Consider the following 15,848-nt stretch of genomic DNA (forward strand, 5'->3'; position numbering starts at 1 on the left):
TTTATCCATCAAACCCCAAATAAGTAGGCACATAAATAAATAAGCAAGACACAACCATACAATTTATCAGAACAATGAACAATTAATCATGTAATTGAACATAAAAACAGATGTGCATTTAAATGTAGAAAACTTTGGTCACTTTGCCCCATTTATTTGAAAATAAAAAATATTTATTTTTTATAAATGGAATGTAGAATTGCTTTAGATTTGCCTTGAAGAAATTTTGTCTTGGGGGAAGTCACCAGTGTTGTGGTAGCTTCCTTCCACCTGTTTATAAGTCCCGGAATTATAAGAATAGGTTGGCATGGGAGGTGGTAGGGACTCTCTGTCTTTCTTTTCATAGAGCTTTCCTTTTGTGCTGTTAAGCCTAGAAACCAGGGGAGCCTGTCAGTTGTTTCTGACCTTGGCACCTGATGATTAAGCATAGCGGAGAAGCAAGTCCAGGCCTTGCTAAGGAAAGGCCAGGCAGCAGAGCAAAGACATTGCTCCTTGTGAAATCACAGATAAAGATGGGAGTGATTCCAATGCCCTTTGTCTATAGGTATGCACGCAACCCTGCAATTGAAAAGGTGTCTGTAAGCTTCATCCAAGCCCTTAGTATTACAATCTGATTTTCAGGAAACTTTGTTCCTGCAGGAGATACCAATGGCTGTTGCTGTTGACAAATGGGTTTTGTACAGTCTACATTTTTAAGCATTAAACCAAAAGCTAAATGTGTTGGGATACTTTGCTGTTGCTTGTTGGCTGCAATACTCAGCTTTTTAGTGAATGTTTTTTGGTAATCACATATAGCAGTGTGATCTGCAGCTGATTTTCATGGGAAGGACAGCTTTGCCCATGTTGCTTGCTTAAGATTACTCATCACAGCTAAATGGATGACTGTAGAATGACCCTTTAACTTGGGTAAATAAAAAAGTAGTGAAAGTGGAGACTTGTGATGGAAACCTGCTCCAAATATTACTGGCTTTCTGAATATCAATAGTGCTTAAGAGTATTTTGTACTTTCTCCATCTGTATTGATTAAAGAAAAATACATAGTATCCCTGGTAGTTTCAGTTAACGTTGAGTTAGACGGTTTTGTACATTTCAAGTGTTCTTGTTCGTTTCAACTAAACAAATCTCACACATATAGCAGTAAAGTCTGTGAAAATCATCACAGATTATGTCAGCAGAGATTGCTGTGGGTCGGACCCATCCAAGGCTGGTGCCCAGGATGGACAAGGCTGTCCGATTCCTAAACAGTTAATTTGCCCTTCCTGGGCGCTGGCCGCTCTCCCGCCGCCCAGCGCTCCCGGTCCCTGGGCGCGGCCGCAGTCTCTGATAAGTACCTGCGCGCACCTCAGCAGGAGCTGTGCAGGGCAAGGACAGAGGTAATATGAAACCAGTCTCGTTGGTTTTTGTTCATGGCCCTGGAGGCTGAAATCTGCATTCCAGATGAAACCTCCAGCAAATCGGAAGAGAGTCTCTTTTTTCCCTACTTTCCTCTGCTTCAAGGGCGCTCACCCAAGTTGGCTCTGCCCGGCCGGGCACTGGGGGCTCTCCAGGGGCTTCAAAAGGGGGCACAGGAAGCTTCAGAGTCGTGAGCTCGGGTTTCCATTTGTCATTTTTTGGTGATTATGGATTTGCAAAAGAAGTTCTTTATCCTAGTGGAAAGACTACGCAAAGGAATCCGTCAGGAATTTTCTGCTGAAAACCACCCAGCGCTGGCGCACCGGGACAAGGAAGTAGGGAGCAGCCGCGGCGCGCTCGGCCCGGCGGGACGGCTGCTGTAGCTGCCGGGCGCTGCGGGCTCGGCGCAGGGAGCCGGGGGCGCGCAGCCCGTCGGGGTACGGAGCCCCGCGGGGACCATCGGCCGGGCTTCAGCCGAGGTTAGTGCTGAGACAAACCCCTCTTGTGCGGGGGAACAAGCTCCAGACGCTGCCGAGAACTGTTTTTTACGGTGGGTCGTTTTGCTGCTCCCTTGGCGGAGCGGGAGCCCCGACGGGCGGGGCGGAAGGAGCGGCGGGGCGGCCCGGCCGGGAGCGCGGGAGGCCGGCGGCCTGCGCGGGCCGGGCCGGGCCGAGCCGGGCCGGGCCGCCTGTTGCAGCGCCGGCAGCCGGCCCGCCGGCAGCCTGAATGCGCGCAGTAAGTGTTGGCTCAGCAGTCAGCAGCACTGCTGCCAGCGAACCTATTCTCTACTTCACGCAACATGGAAGAACATAATGGGATGCCTGACTCTAGTCAGCTTTTAGACCTGAAGAACACAGCAGAAAGCGACCCTGACCCGCTCACTACATTTTCTGTGAAAACACTGTTTGGATTTACAACTAAGTTTGAATCTACAGCTCCCAAAGAAGAAACAGTGCTTAAAGCATTTCAACCTTTGCACAGCAATATAAATACTCACGCTAACACCTGGCATGAGAGGAATGATAATGGATGTAATGAGGACTCGGAAAATCAGCACAGCGTGGATAGTACCAGTGGCCAAGCTGACCCAATGTCTGGCAGGCAGGCAGGCCTGGAGCTGGAGTTAGCTGACCAAAATGAATTACTTCTTCAGCATTTGAGGTTTCTTCAGACTTCTTTGTCTGAATCTGACAATGACGACAAGGATGCCATGCTTGTGCAAGGTACTTTGGTTCATACAACAAGTGACACAGAATCGGACACGGAGAATAAGGACCTAGACACCGATGAGAACAATGCAAGCAAATATGGGCTGAAAAATGCTGCTTTGTCTGCTGAGGCCTTGGACAACAGCAGTGAAAAGAAGGAAGAGTCAGAATCAGAAGGGCACAGCAACAGTGATGACCCTGTGGATACAGATGACATTGAATTACACCCACCATTCTCTAACCAGCTCCCAAAAGAGCTGGACGGTATTCTACAGTATGACTCCAATGGAAAAGACAAAATGTTAATGGATGAGCAATTCACTCATTTGCTTGCTACAGGGGAATGCCCTCAAGAACTTTCAGATGAAGAACAAAGACCTTCCGTTGATAATACATCACTCCAAAAAACAGCACTGGCTGAAAAGACTTTCCAGCTGCCTGCTTTCTTCAGTGGACTACGTGTCAGGAAAAAGGGACTAACCACAGAAGATGGGGAAACTGTTACAGAAATTAAACCAAGGGAGAATGATTTAGCTCTGCTTAAATTACGACAGCCTGTTAAGAAATCCAGTATTGCATCAGGTTTGACCATTAAAAAAAGATCATCCGAACCCAAAGCAAATCCCACTTTCCTAGAACAACTCTCACACTTGTTAAACATAGACGTCTCCAAGAATGAAGATAGAACTGAGGACTCTGGTGAGGGATCTGGGGAGACCGAGGACAGTGATGAAGCTCAAGAGAACAAAGCCTCCAGCAAAAGAGAACCACGATTTCCCTCTGAGGAGATAAAATCAAGCCCTGCTGAATCTGCACTGGATGCCTTTAAAGCCTTATTCACGCGACCTCCCAAGAAAGAAACAACTGCAGATCCTTCAGAGCTGGAAGCCCTGAAACGCAAAATGAGAAATGAAAAAGAGTCCTTGAAAGCTGTATTTGAAAGGTCAAAATCAAAACCTGGGGATGGACCATCTGACAAATCTGTAGGTTGAATTACTTTTTCTTCCTAAGATGTGGAAGTAGAAGGATTAAATATTTTTGTTTAAATATTATTGCTGGGGACTTAAGATCAAAATGTCAGATTGCTTCTCTTTTGGAAATCTCAAATTTTGGATTCCCAGCCGAGGAAATCTTGGGGCTAATTTGTCAGAATTTTTGATCATCTGCAGTCAATGCAGAATTCAGCCACAGCTGATGGCAACAATAAAAGCCTCTCAATTAGAAGTGAGAACTTAGCAATCAGTTTCTGATAGTAAAAGATGTCTACATAACAGTTCTCCATATGTTAATGATGGCTTTAAATCATTTTGATGCTGCAGATATTTACTGTAATATTATTTAACAGTTTCATTCTCACACTGTTTTCTTTCATTGAGTATTTTATTTTTATAAGTAGTATTTCATTTTACCTGTAGGAATAATTGTATGATAAGAGTTGTTACAAGAAGTTATGGATGATTTTCAGCTCAAAACATAGAACATAGGAAGGGTTTTTTTCTTGTTTATGTGCATATATCTGGCTTTTCAAATACTGATAGGCATGTAACCTTTTCCAGGTGTAACTTAATGATTTCAATTAGACAACTCAAATTTTTGGTTAATGTAAGTGTTTGCAAGGCTAATGCTCTTAGGCATACAGAGATGCAGTTATTATATTAAAAAAAAAATCAATGCAAAGTTTTTGTACAATCATAAATGACTTTGAATATGATTTGAACTCTTTAATTAAATGAGTAACCTTTGGGTTGGCATTCCCTCAACCCGAAATTCTTGCAGCCACATCTTTGGAAGATGTAATCAGTCCAGGAGATTATTGTTGGCTGAAGGGAGAAGGATTCTATTTTCAGGATTGGACCTTAAACCTAAAGCTGCTTAAGTTAATTTTCTGTGTTGGTTATACTCTCTTTCAAATTTTTATTCTTACATAATATTAAAAAAACATGTAAAAAATCCTGGTCAACATTTGGGCAGACTGATAATACCAGTTTGTAGTAAATTACCTGTGGGGAGGAGAAAACAGGTATTCATTGGCTGTGGAATGTACAGCAAGTGCAGTCTGAGTGTGCCCTTCCCATCCCTGGCTTGCTCCTTCCTGCTTACACCAGTGCTGTGCTGGCGTCAGCGTTCCTGTGGCCCTCAGCAAACCTATTTGGGAAGCTGTCATCACACACAGCCAGGGAGGAGGCACAGGAGTCAGCAGGAGTGGCCTTTATAAATGTCTGCTTGATGTCCAGTCTAGTGCAAATCTGTATTTTCTCAGGGCAAAGCCAGAGCCTAGGGGTCTGGCCTTTCCTTTCCCTTGCTCCTGTGGGCCATTGATGGGGCCGTTTTCCTACAGGGTTTCACTGTTGTTGCACTTGTGTCTGTGCAACTGCTCGTAGTAACATGTTGAAAAACAGATTACAGAAATATTGGAGATTTACAGGACCACCAAAAAAATCCCTCTAAAAGAATGCTTGTTTAGTGGGTCGTTCCCCCTCCACCCCTTCCCCATTTAAAGAGTTATTTTAGCATTCCAGCTGACAGTGCAGTCCCATTAACAGCTGCAGCATTACTTTGATGTGGCAGTATTACCTGGTATGTGAACTGAGCAATCTGCAGGGGGTGGGGCAGGAATTTCATAAACTAGCTGTGCTTCCAGAAAATTATATTGTCAAATGATGTCTTAGGTGAATTGCTCTAATGTTTACTTGTAAGAGGAGCACACTATGGAATGTTTCACTCTGGAAGAAAGATACAGGAAAAAACCCTAGCATTGGCGACCGCCTCTGTGGTTCACGAAAGGATAGACAGTGATGTGAGCAGTTTCAACAAATCACTGCATGTCACATGCATTATGCTACTTTCCTCCTCAAAAATAGCTTTCTACACTGATTTATTTGTGTCCCTTCCAGCCAACTGAGCACTGTTTCAATCAGTAGAATGAGACAGATAATTTCTGGAGTACATGTGTGGAGCTGAGCATGGCAGTTGCTGTTTGGAATCAATTGATACTGCAGACTTTAATTTTTTCTTGTGTAATTTTAACAGCCTGACCTGAGTCCCTCAGAGCAAGATGACAAGACTCCAGGGAGACTCCAGGCTGTCTGGCCACCACCAAAAGCAAATAATGAAGAAGTAAAAGTAGGATTGAAGTACACAGAAGCAGGTAAAAAAAAGAGTTGAAGCATTTAGAGAAATTAGTTTCTGACATTTTTAATCTTGTTTGATACAGAGCTGGTGATAAGTCACAGTATTCTCTTATCTGGAGAAACAGACCTGGTGTTTCGTATGTGTGGTTTACTGCTATTTGTTAATTCTGCATCTGATTTTTAAATGTGAGTGGATAAATATTGTACAAACTTGCCTATAGAAATTCCTGAGGAAAGTAGGTTATCCATTTCCAGTGGTATTTTGTTCAAATGAGTGACAGACTGGTGATAGTGTTTGAGTGACTGCCTTTTCTGATGCCTGGCTGCAAGGGGCAGCCCCCTGCTGAACTGGCTGCAGATTTTCTTCAGGTACTGTCCAGGATGAAAACAACACCATTATTGCAACATGTGTATGAACAGAGGAATGCTCATATCCAGTCAGGCCACTTCTGTAGCTAGCCACATATATTGTCCTATGCAAGTGTATGAGAGGGTATGTCCACAGTGCAATGCTAATTATCAGATAAGCTCTTCACAGAAAAACATTTGTTGGGTTTTTTTGTTATTTAGATATTTACATAACATACTTAGAAGGGAGAAAGTGATTATTTTAGCCACCACAAGTCTGGTTCAAATTTATATTCTTGAATGTAAAACTGGAAGTCCTTGATATTCAGAAATTAATCATAAACTGAGGAATACTCTGAAATATTAAAGTGAAAGACAATAGGCCATCTCTTCTTCAGGTACCTGGAGATTTTAGAAAACACTACCTAGAAAGTGTTAAGTGGAACTAAAAAAAAAAGCTTTTATACTACTTTGCTGTGAGAAATTGTTCAGGGTAATGCCGTGTGGTTCTTTCTAATTCCAGTGGATATCCGTCTGACCTTGTATTTGTGAAACAGTACTCCTATTTGTTCTGTCTACTTCTTTTTATTGTTTAGTCGTTCTCCCTCTTTTTTCAGTTTTCTCTGCATTAATCTTTCTTTTTTTTGTAACGTGGGAATAATACTGGAAGTGTCAATTTGTTGAAAGATTGAAAAAACTTGGCTTAACAGAAACAGCATGGTTCTAATATATAGAATTGAATTAATGGTTCATCTGATTGGTCTGAATTTGGGAGTCTATTACTTAGATGACCAGGACAGGTATTCAGCTGTTGGCAAGTTGATGTTACTCTTAGATTTTTATTATAGGCTGTATGCTTGCCATACTTAATTTTACCCAAACAAATATTTTTCCTTCTAATGACTGTAATCATCTGTGGCAAAACATATGCTTAAAGAAAGAAAGAAAGAAAGAAAACTGAATTAACAAAAGCTCCAGATTCTAGTACTTGTAGAGGAATTAGGTCATGCTTTCTTGAAATTTGAATAGGAAAGACAGACTGGCTTAGAGCCCATGTAAATTGTTACTCTTGTTACTGTGATATTTTGGGTGGTAGTGTCATCAACATGTCGATGGTTTGTTTGCTAAGTCAAATTTTTAAAGACCAGATTCTGCAGTTCATTAGTTGCTCCAGTGTCTGGCAGAGGGATTTGAATGAAAACAAACCTCTGGTGATTCAGCTGGGATGAGATGTAAGCAGCGCTTTTAAAGGAAACAGGCAAAGGCTGTGTTTGCATGGTAAGGCTCTGTTAAGTCTGCAGTAAAGTTATAGGTGTGCTGCAGAGATTGCAGGTTGGTTTCTTTCAGCTGCTCAGGGATGCCCAGAAAGCAGTTGTAAGTTGCACATGATGGAACCACTTAGACTGGCTGATCTGAGGACTTGTGCCACTGTTCCAAAGCATTGTGCACAGAAATGAAATTATAGAGTCTCCTACAAGTGAAGCGAAGTGCTGTTCATGTGTCGTGGTGATACAGTTATAGGAGTAGGGTTCCTATTCAATGCTGCTCTTACTGCTGGGGTTTGTGGGGTTTTTTATGAATATGAACATGGCAATACAGCAAAACTGCTAAATTCACTGTCTTCTCTCTGGCAGTAGTAGGTACCTTCAAAGTGCATGTGTATGCTGGCACTTCCCCTCATGCCCCTTTGCATCCAAAATTCCCTTCTAGCCACCAATATATTAAAGTTTCTTGACCCCCTTTTAAGAAGTGGGCTTCTTAAAAATAAGCTATAATGCAGGTTAATCATCTGCATTATTTAAATTCTAAACAAAAAACCCTATTTCTTACCTCGGTGACTTGTCCTGACTACTAAGATGAAATGAAAATTCTTGATCTCAGAATAGAGTTCAAAAATTGTGTGTGGCAGGGATGTTTGTGATTCCAGTCTTCCTCTACTGATATTCCTGTATCCATATCATAAAAAATGCTGAGGTGGTTTGTTTTATTAGCTTCCATTCAATAATTTCTGTTAGTGTTTTAATTTCTGTGATTAAGGGTTTAATCTACCAAACAATAGGAATGTATGTAAAAACAATAATAAGAGGATGAATGATTAGGTAAGTATTCATTTAGCACAGCTTTATTTTAGGCTTAGACAAAATACATGTTCATATCCAAAGATAAGTTTGTCAACATTCATCTTTGTACTTCTAACACGGTACACAAATATATACATATATTAGGAGGTAGCATGTTTGTTTTTTTTCATTTGTCATGATAAAACAGGATTTAAGACTGAAAATTTGAAAGTTGGAATACAGTAATGTTTTTTGTAATTCTACACCGTGTCTTTGATTTACTTTATTCATCACCATGCACTATGACAACTATGTTAGGAAGGTAGGGATATTGAGGGAGAGAATTCCTGTCTTTTTGATCTTTTCTCACCTCCTTGTCATGTTTTTCCTCATTCTTCTTGTTGCCTAGTGGAAGCAAGAAATTCAGGCTTAATTTGGCCTATGAAGCAGACATCACAATGACTCAGAGCAGCTTGGAGGAGTGGCTAACTCCCTCCTGAGGCTCATAGTCTGGCTTGATGTGTGGGAAAGGAACTGAAAAGCAAATGGACATAATAAGGAACACGTGTGTGAGGCTGACTGGGTCTGTTAGGAATACTAGAAGTGAAAGAAGTTGGGGATACAACTGAACACCAGGGTTTTTTTCATGCATTTGATAACTGCTTGTGCACTCATAATATTGTCTCCTGCAGTATCCGAATCTTGAGTGGTTAATTTTTAATTGAATGGACGATGTTGCAATATTTTGGTTTAATTTATGTTTTCCTAATTCTTTAATGCATGTGTTTCCATAGAGCAAGTGACTGCGTTGTCAACTGGCTCTCTGTAATTAGCACAAGCTGCTTGCATGATTCTCTAGAGAAACTGGAACTTCTTTGAAGTGTGTCTAAAATAGCTGAAGTCCAGAAAGTCTGTACTACATTTATGTCCTGGAAGACTAGAAAAAGGGTACTTTAGTTTATAGTTACTCCATGGACTCAAAGACATTCCTGTGCATATATTTTTGCTCCTAAATTTCTGTTCCTCTGCTTTAATTTTAAGGTGGGTTTTTTTTCCCCTCCATAATTCTTGGAGAGATTTCCTACATTTTTAAGCAGTAACTCCAACAGAAGGGTAGATGTGTCAGCCATTGTGTGTGGTGAAAATACCTAGCCAGATAGAAGAGACAAATTCACATCTATACTGAAGAAATTTGTCTGTGATACTCCATCACATTGAATCCACATATAATGAATATCTCAGCTACTGTGTACGACTTAGTCAGCACTTGCAAACACATGTCCCAGAAAAGGAGTTCAGATGTGGGTTCTGGAGCTCCTGAAACTAGTTATGTTTGAAGAACAGTCTCCACATTAAGCTGGTATAGATATACAGATTCTGTTATTCCTATTAACAATTCCATTTTAGCCTTCAGGATCAAACTAGTTCTCTTATCCACAACAGAGGGAGTTTAGTCTTTTGCTTAGCAAAGCAGAAATGTAAAAAGTAATGAGAGAGAGAAGTATTTGACATTCCTGCAGGAGAAAATGTTAAAAAAGCCACTTGGAAAATTAATTCATTTAGTGAGATTTTTCATTCTTTCATTCAGTGTTTTCTTTTAAATTCAAATTTAAAACATTTAAAAACGTAATTTTCTCACAGTCTGTCTGTTCATCACCTTTAAATCTGCAGTGAGTTAATTCTGTCTCCATGGTTCCACAATTTCTAGAACAGTCTGTGAGGATGTAAGCACAATTTCAAGGTAAAGTAGAAAATCAGGAGGTGCCTGATAAAGGTCTTATTAGACAAAAAATACCTGGGTAAATGGTGAATGAAATACAAAATAGTGGCAGAGGTTTATTGCTAAATCTCAAATAAATGAAATCCTTGATTCCCTGTACTCTTTGTTCCCAGCAAAACAATCACTTTATATCTATGATGTAGGGCCATATGCCCCAAATGCAGGGAATAACCAGTTTATGTGAGAGAAAGAAAGGTATAATGGTTGAAACAAAAGGATGAGAGATAAGAGCATGATTTCTTATCTTTCTTTAACATAAGCTTCCTTTGTGGCCTTGAACAGCTTGTCTTTAAAAGAAAGACAATGTTTGATGTTGTGTCCTGAAGAAAGTTGTTTTAACAGTGGCTACCAACAGTTGGTTTCATCCTAAGTAAAAGAAAAAGAAAAAAATTTATAAATTTAGGTTTATTTCATTTCAGTGTGGTGTTAGTTCTGGGATTCTGTTATAAATTTTACTGTAGGGAATTAGATCAAGCAGCAGTATAGCAAACAGGATATTTTGGATTGCTTCAAGGTAGTGCTTTTGTGATTGAATCACTGATCAATTTGATGTGACCTCAGGACCTCAGAGTGCATAAAGTTTTTGTAAATTATTTTACTACATTTTACTGCATTAGTATTGTGTAGCATGAGAGGTGTATGTAATTCAGTGTTCCATAATCAGACTGATAAAACTCATGTGTTTTTGAGAAGCTGTGGGTTTTATTACAAGCCAGATTTGGTAACCATACTGTATTCTAGAGTAACAACAACATTTTTCCCCCTTACTTATGATAGCTAAAGCTATGATTTGATGGATTCAGAAGGTATTGGGCTAAGATTTTCTTTGAAAATACTAACGAAAACCGTGCTCCAAAACAATTAACCAACAAAAATACCCTTTATTTTCCCCTCCCCACCTCAGCTGACAGTCAATCATACTGCGCCTCTTGAGACAGGAACAAAAAGATAGGCACCTGTGGATGATGAATATTTGTTGGTAAGATGTTTGTGTTCCATTTTCAGTCCTTTTGCTACTTTCTGGAACGGCTTCAGGAAAGTTTTGGGAACCATTCCAAGTTTCAGTTTATCCATCCGTAAAATTAGAATCAGAATTGTGACCTATTTTTCAAGTCAAATTAAATTCCGTTTCTGTTTATAGGCTCTTAGCATTAGACAGAGATGGAGAATAGGAAAGAATATTGACTTTTCAAAGTTAAATCTAAAAAACAAAGCCCAGACCAAGCACAAAGTTCCATAATGGTAACTGTACCTAAGGCCATGGGATAAAATGTCCCTGCCTTCCCATACACTGAGGATGATATTTTTACAAGGTGAGAAGGAAGAAGAGTTATGCTCCAATTTTTCAGTAAAAATCATTGCTTTATTTTTGTTATGCATACTCTCTGTAGAAATGTAGTAATTTTAGGAGATCTGTTGTTGTTGGGTCTGGTTGCTTGTTTTGCAGCAGGTGCCTGACAAGGACAGGTTTTACAGAACCCAAAGCCATGTCTGGATACACACACATGGATACAAGCATGCTTAAGATTCACACTGGAACACCTTTAGTCCACTTGGAGTAGAAAGCTAATTTCTAAGTTTAATGTTTTCCTAGTGAGAAGATTAATCTGTTGTCTGAATATAATGAAGGCAAGTTGTGTGAATTATTTCTTTTACTGTAGTTTTAATTTTGAAATATAGACTGCACTATGCACCTGAGCAATCCAATTTTGCCAAGACCCAGAAGTCACAGGGTTTTACGAGATGATTCTTGTTATGTAATTGAAACACAGTGAAAGAGCCATTGTGTACACAAGAAGAATGACTTTGTATTTTAGTTCCATGGTTCTGTTTTGAAATATATCAAGCCCTTTGTGTTACAGAAATGCCTCTGAGTTTTACTGAATTCCCTTTCCTAAGTCTCACTATTCACTTGTTGTGATGCTTTCTGAAAATGTGCACCTGTATTTAGAACTGCTGTTTGGATTTCTTTTTGCATAAATTCAGTATCAGCCCTGCCAGGTTTGCTCCCTCTGCTCTGGCACAGACATGTACTCTGTAATAAATCTGTTCCTCATGTGTGCTGTTTAAAGAGTTGCTTGTTTACTGTATTGCATTGGTGTGATCCTGTAATAGATTGGTTTTGTAAATATGAAATAGGATGTTTATTGAGAAAGAATTCGTGTTGCATGTCCCCAGCAGCAGTACCTCTAGTGTTGCCTTTCTGGGAGGGTGAAATGACAAGCGAAACTGTTCATCTCTGCTATCAGGTAAATGAGCTGTAACTGGAGCCCCTCACAGCTGAGGAATGGTCAGGCAGATAAGTTACTCAGGTGACTGCTTTTGAATAGTGCTTTATACTGCTTTGCAATCAGAAAGAGGAGTAACTATTTTCCTCATTTCCATCACAGGCCAGCCAGGGGGTGCTGGTTTTTCCATAGGAAGCTAATTTTTTGTGGATACAGTTCTATTATTCTTGGGGAATTCAGTGGCTATTGTTAAGATACTTAATGTCCTGTATTAAGTTTACTCTGGTGTTTGTATTATCTAAATATCTGGACAGTATTTGGATACTGGACTGCTGGCTTGCTTTGGGCTATGTATTTGCCACAAATCCCTCTTCATTTGTTTCCTTTTCTCACCTCTGCCATATTTTCACTGTACTGGAATCTTTAGAGTGCTGAGAATTTTTGAAATTTTATGTTTGGAGGGTTCTTCCTTGTCTTAAAAATGAAACAAAGAAATCCAAAAACCAAAACAAAAATTAAGCTCAAGTGAAGGCTATCTGCTCATTTGACAGTCTGTGGACTCAGCATCCTTACATCTAAGGAATTATGGATCTGTAAAAGAGTTCAAGCTCAGTGGTAACTAAAAAAAAAAAAAGGATGCATAGGAATAGATAGAATGGGGTTGAGACAGGGAGGATTAGAATCATGGCTATCCCTAAAAAATAGGTGATTTTGTGAATTTCTTTGAGCATAAATAAATTTTAATTTCATGGTTATAAAAGGTTGTGTTATAAAAACCAGTCAAAGACTGAACAAATTAGATTTTGAAAGTTGCTCGTGTGTATTTTTACTGTATTTTTATTGAAAGAAAAGCCTGAAAGTTTGCTGCTGTTTTATGACTGTAGCCTCAGAGAGCCTGGAAGGTCGCATCAATATATCTGTAAAAATAAATAAAAAATAATTTAAAAGGTGTACCTGTGGTGAGTAGGCTCCCGTCTGACACCCCGTGGTTAAAGATTAGAACTGCACGGGGAAATAGAGGAGGAAACAAATGCTGTAGTGAAGGGGAGTATTGAAACTGGGACCAAGGGTTACCATGCAGGGAGAAAACATTGAGGAAACCCTCACTATTCTGAAATTTAATGAATCAGTACAATTACAAGTTAATGATTTTCTTTATACTACAGGGTGTGGTACATCTCAAGAAAGGTAGATTGCACTCAAGTTTTCTAGCTTTTGTTCTCTAATTACCTTTAAATTGTGTTAACATTCTTTTGCATGTTTAATATGTATGGCCTTTTACAAAAATGAGTGTAAATGACCAGAAGTTTAATATGTATGGCCTTTTACAAAAATGAGTGTAAATGACCAGAAGTGGCTATATAGTTCATTTAACTTCAAAGCTTCTGCTTTCTACATGAAGTTTTGAGATTATGGCAGAGAAGTTTCTTAAATTGCTGTGTAAAGTTTGAGGAGTAACCCATCTACTTGAAATGTGAGTTATGGAGATTTCTGTGGGAAAGGTTTTCATGTAAGATTTTATTTAAAATTATTTAAGTAGGGAAGTTGTTTTATTACCAAAGAAGAAAAGGCAATTCTTGCACTGCAGAGTTGTGAACACAATAGTATCATACTGAATAATATTTGAATGTGTGTAATTGCTTTTGCAACAGTTTCAAAGAATGAAAATTTTCCTTTGAAAACACTGTGACCCACCCTATCCAGTACTTCTGGGATTGTAGGTTGAATTTTCAGGTCACCAGATTGACCAGTGAATGCTTGTATCTTTTCTTTTAGAAATACTGGTGAAGAGTGCAGCATGCTCAGATTATAAGAGTTTCATGAGCATGTGTTGAATGCATTTGTAAAGGTTGTTGCTTTGTGTTCAGAAAAGTTCTGTGTGGTGATAAAACTGAACATACATTAGACATTTTGATTATGTAGGTTGTTTAAAACATCCCAATTTTATTTCATGTTCAGTTTTCTCTGCATTAGGAGAAGCACACATGCTTTAGTGTGTATTTTCTTTGCCAAATAATGAAGCATGCCTCATACTGTAGTAATCATGAGGAATATTTTTTGGTTTTATGTTTTGTTTCTGCCACCTGGTGGCATATTTTGAGTGTCACATATGTCAGCAATATCAGTCACTGCTATTGCACAGTCTAAAACTTTCTTTTTTAAATGCATGTTTTGGAAATGAAAAACAAGATGAGGAATTCTTCAAAGTGTTCCCACCCCAAACTTCTGTCTTCTAATCAGATTGTAAGGAATTAATCTCTTAGAAAAGTCTAAGCTTTCTGATCTGCTTTGATCTCCTTCCCTTACCACACAACATGAAAATACGATAATGAGTGAGCATGATTGTTACTTCCAATTGTAATTCTAGAGGAATTAATAAAATCAGCATATGGTATTCTGTGTATATATCAAGCTGAGAGCTTTACAGAAATATTTCTAAGTGTATTTGGTTTGTGTTGCCTTTTTTGGTAGTGAGGGGTACTACAGAGGTGGCTTTGTTTTCATAGTGTTACTGCATGTGGCCCATGGTTAACCAAGGAATATCCACAGGATATTTTTACATGGTAGAAACTTATTTAAGTACTTGCTGTTTGATTTGGGTTTTATTTGATAGGCTGAGCTAGTGTTTAGCAACACTTCAGAAATTCAGCAGTTCATAATTTTTTGCAAGACAAAATAACATGAGGAGGAGCTGCAAATACCAGCTCAGTTATATATTTTTACTAATGAATGAAAAGCAGGGGGTGTGCAAGACTCCCTGCTAGTATATGAACCTAATGAGTATAAAATGCAGGTTCTCTGAGTGAAGCTTAAATACAATCTTGCTTATGCTTTTGTCTCTAGCTCACCTAAAGCTTTACAAGGAGGGACCACCAGGTGGGTGGAACAGTGTAATGTTGTCTGTCTCTGTCTAGTCTTTGGTCTCTTTTGTTCCCATAAAGGTAGTATTTATCTTTCCCTGATGGAATAGAAGTGGTAAAATGTGAGTCTGCTATATCTACCACTCTTAAGAACTAAAAATATTGTAAGACTACAGAAGTTCTATAAGATATCAGGAACTGTCCTCAGAATTCTAGCTTGTGGTACTTCAGTTTCAATGGCTGCCCTCCCACTAAAGTGAGTGGAATTTAGGTTAATTTCTTCTTAATCTCACATTAAACGTGTCGTAATTTGGGTTTTTTTTCTAAAGTCTTTGGAGCAAAGACAGTAGTCAAAATTAACGTGATCATAGATCTTAACATTAGAGTTATGGAAAACTATTTGGACATACACTGATCCTTATTCAGAACAAGAGCACATGGAAGGCTGACCAAGAAATACACTAAAATTCCATTGACAACCATCTGAGATACTAACTGATAATGTCATTAGTAATCATAGAATCTGATTAGTAATGTCATTAGTAATCATAGAAACTGAGACTTGAAAATTAAGGGATGGGAATGGACCTTAAAGATCATCTAGTACCAACACCTCTGGCATGGGCAGGGCTGCCTCCCAGTAATGAATCAGTAGGGTTGTCTTTTGAAGGAAAAGGAGGTTTAATTTTCCTTTAAGAAATGGAATTAATGATATTAGCCTGATTTTTGGAAGTTTATTTCACTTATGACCCCTGCTGTGTCTTTGTTTTCTTGCTCAGTTTTATACCCACCAAGAGCAGGACATGCAGACCATTGGTCATTTTTGGATTTTAAGTGCAG

At 39.1% G+C, this 15,848-nt stretch overlaps 1 protein-coding gene across 3 annotated transcripts in view; it reads left to right on the forward strand.

The window, feature by feature from the left end:
* The window catches only part of FMN1 (formin 1), a 164,840-nt gene that overhangs the window by 33,982 nt on the left and 115,010 nt on the right, over positions 1–15,848 (forward strand). For 2 of the 3 annotated variants that reach the window (XM_050974945.1, XM_050974946.1), the window contains exon 3: positions 5,631–5,748. In XM_050974945.1, coding sequence (XP_050830902.1) covers positions 5,631–5,748 — 118 coding nt within the window. Of the gene's footprint in view, positions 1–2,065; positions 3,584–5,630; positions 5,749–15,848 lie in introns of those variants that run through there. The other variant, XM_050974947.1, reaches the window with a different exon arrangement.

This window comes from Serinus canaria, chromosome 5 (assembly GCF_022539315.1).
Source record: "Serinus canaria isolate serCan28SL12 chromosome 5, serCan2020, whole genome shotgun sequence".
NCBI classification, from domain to species: domain Eukaryota; kingdom Metazoa; phylum Chordata; class Aves; order Passeriformes; family Fringillidae; genus Serinus; species Serinus canaria.